This window comes from Postia placenta (assembly GCF_002117355.1).
Source record: "Postia placenta MAD-698-R-SB12 unplaced genomic scaffold POSPLAscaffold_392, whole genome shotgun sequence".
Taxonomy (NCBI): domain Eukaryota; kingdom Fungi; phylum Basidiomycota; class Agaricomycetes; order Polyporales; family Adustoporiaceae; genus Rhodonia; species Rhodonia placenta.
Genome location: NW_020170223.1, coordinates 1 through 2300, shown reverse-complemented (window position 1 = coordinate 2300; position 2300 = coordinate 1). Strand labels below are relative to the sequence as shown.

The 2300-nt window shown below is 59.4% G+C and overlaps 2 protein-coding genes across 2 annotated transcripts; one reads left to right on the top strand and one right to left on the bottom strand.

Moving 5' to 3' along the window:
- Positions 1-224: 224 nt before the first annotated feature.
- POSPLADRAFT_1063575 (hypothetical protein) lies at positions 225-1013 on the bottom strand (the record flags this gene model as incomplete). Its single annotated transcript, XM_024481687.1, has 2 exons — positions 225-417; positions 586-1013. The coding sequence occupies 2 exons, from the start codon at positions 1011-1013 to the stop codon at positions 225-227; spliced, it is 621 nt and encodes a 206-aa protein (XP_024332559.1).
- Positions 1014-1263: 250 nt separating this feature from the next.
- POSPLADRAFT_1063574 (hypothetical protein) lies at positions 1264-2242 on the top strand (the record flags this gene model as incomplete). Its single annotated transcript, XM_024481686.1, has 4 exons — positions 1264-1413; positions 1467-1628; positions 1678-2143; positions 2196-2242. 4 exons carry the CDS (start codon positions 1264-1266, stop codon positions 2240-2242), a joined length of 825 nt encoding a protein of 274 aa, XP_024332558.1.
- Positions 2243-2300: the final 58 nt, after the last annotated feature.

Genomic DNA, 2300 nt, shown 5'->3' with positions numbered 1-2300 from the left:
AAGAAGACAATGGTGATGGAGGGAAGAGGCATGTGACAAGTTTTGAGAGTATCATTGATGATATCGTGAAAATGTTGGTGGCGACAATGAGCAAGAGGCAATGACGAGGAGAAGATATGAGCACAAGGAGATTTGACGAAATTGAATCATTTGAAATCAGAAAAAGGCGTTGTCCCGAGGGCCCCCTCGGGACAAAAGTGCCCGAGGGGGCCCTCGGGACGTTGTTATATAGCTAGGTCGCCATTACCCACTACGGAGACAAATCCCGCCGCCAGCGCAGGCTCATGCAGCAGGTGCTCTCCGTGAACAGCATCCGCGCATATTAGCCGCTCCTCGAGGAGGAGACGCAGGATCTCCTCAAGCGGCTCCTGCGCGACCCGTGTGGTCCTCTCCCGCACATGTGCACCCAAATATAGGCTGCAGTGTGAGTATGGACCAGCCGAACACAACGGGCGCGGCCCCAAAGGATACCTGCGTGTTGAGGCCTCCAATCGGCGCTTACATATGCGTAGGTCTTCGGTCCTATCACCTCATCATCGCCTCTCGCCTCGCTGCCGTCTCGCTTCGCTTCCCCGCTCTGCACACCCTTGACCCTCGTCCCGTCGCGAACCAGCCAATCCACCACCACTGCCTGCCGTCTCCCGTATGGCCGCGGCGTCGAGCAGGCCCTTGGGGGACACCGTGATTGCCTCTTGCCAGCTGAAGAGCGCGGCGCGCGCCTGCGCAGACAGCGCGAACCAGTCGTTCTGTACAGCGTGCAGCTGGCGCAGGAACGCGCCCGCACGGAGGTCGGGCAGGAGCGCCTGGCATGCAGAGAGCGCGCCCTGTGCGCGGGCGCGGGAGAATGGGATTCTACGCGGGCGCGAGGGCGAGAGGAGCGTCGAGCAGGAGGGATAGAGGAGCGTCGAGCAGGAGGGCGAGAGGAGCGTCGAGCGGGAGGGAGAGAGGAGCGTCGAGCAGGAGGGCGGCCGGCTGGGGGATGCGAGTCTGAGTGGTGAGGAGCTGGATTCCATGTAACCAGTATAATGTACAGCTATAAAATGAAATAATTGGGACATACCTTGAGTTGCGTTGGATGGTGTGAGAGAGTTCGCGCGCGGTCGATGTGGTTGTTGGACATTGGAAGTCTGTCGCTCAATCGAGCGAATAACCCTAAAACAAGGTCAGTGTGCGTATCCGGAAGTAGCGAGATTTCCTTACCGCTGCTCTCTGCTGACGTCTACCTGCAAAACATACTAGGCTTAAGTACGTACCTTAGTTAACATGCAGGACTCCAGTAACAACAAGCTTCCGGAGCACGCGCTGTCGATAGCAGGCGCTCCAGAAGGCGTGGATGTTCAGCCCGAGGGTGCGAGTGCGGACAACAGAGAACAGGGGGATACGGAGACGGTAACGGAGGTTGACGGCTGGCAGGTAAGTACTCACCTTGTAACAAAGGACTTACCTCATAATGAAACTGCGCGCAGGCCATCGGGAGGCCCGGAGGAGGGCAGCGCGCACTCGATGGGACGGACGTGACACGCCCGAACCGGGCAGCGCGAAAGTCCGCTAGGTGGGCGCGCGATGTCGCAGCGGGACTCGGTACGGAGCGCGGGGTGGCTGCGACTGGAAAACATCAGAGAAAAGTGGTAAGGACAAACAAATGAACTTACGGGTGAGATATTGACCTCTTGATAGGTTCCACGTCCCCGGATGAGGGGGCCGCCGTCAGTCGTGTCCACGACCGTGTCGGACGTCGTCGCGGACACCGAGACTGTGTCAGATGTCGTCGCGGACGCCGAGACCGCGTCAGACGTCGTCGCGGATGCCGGGTTAGATCAAAACAAGAAAAAAAGAAACAGAAGTGCTGCCAAAAGGTTAGTGGTGGCAACACAGCGCCGCGCAGAGGCAGCGCGCCATGCAGAGGCAGCGGCGCAGGTCGTGGACTTCGACGGCGCAGTCGACAACGTACCTACCGATCCGGTAAGCGATCGCGAAGTCGGAGCTTCCGCGCGTAGACGGCGCGCTCAGCAGTGGGTTGACGACGAGAGCGGAGACGAAGCTGCAGGAGTAGAGGGCGCGTTACTCGCGCGATCCTCGTTGACTTCGCTCGCGCGATCCTCACTGACTCCGCTCACGCGATCCTCGTTGACCCCGCTCGCGAGTAGTCCTCCCGCGTCGGATCCTCCTGTCGGCTCGCGTCGCGTTCTACGCAGTGCGTCGGTACGAACTGGGGTCATACGTGCGGAGAGAGATAGTGTGACGGGCTCACCTGTTCCTGTTCTCGGAAAGGTAAGTGTTTGCTTGTTGCCGCGATATCT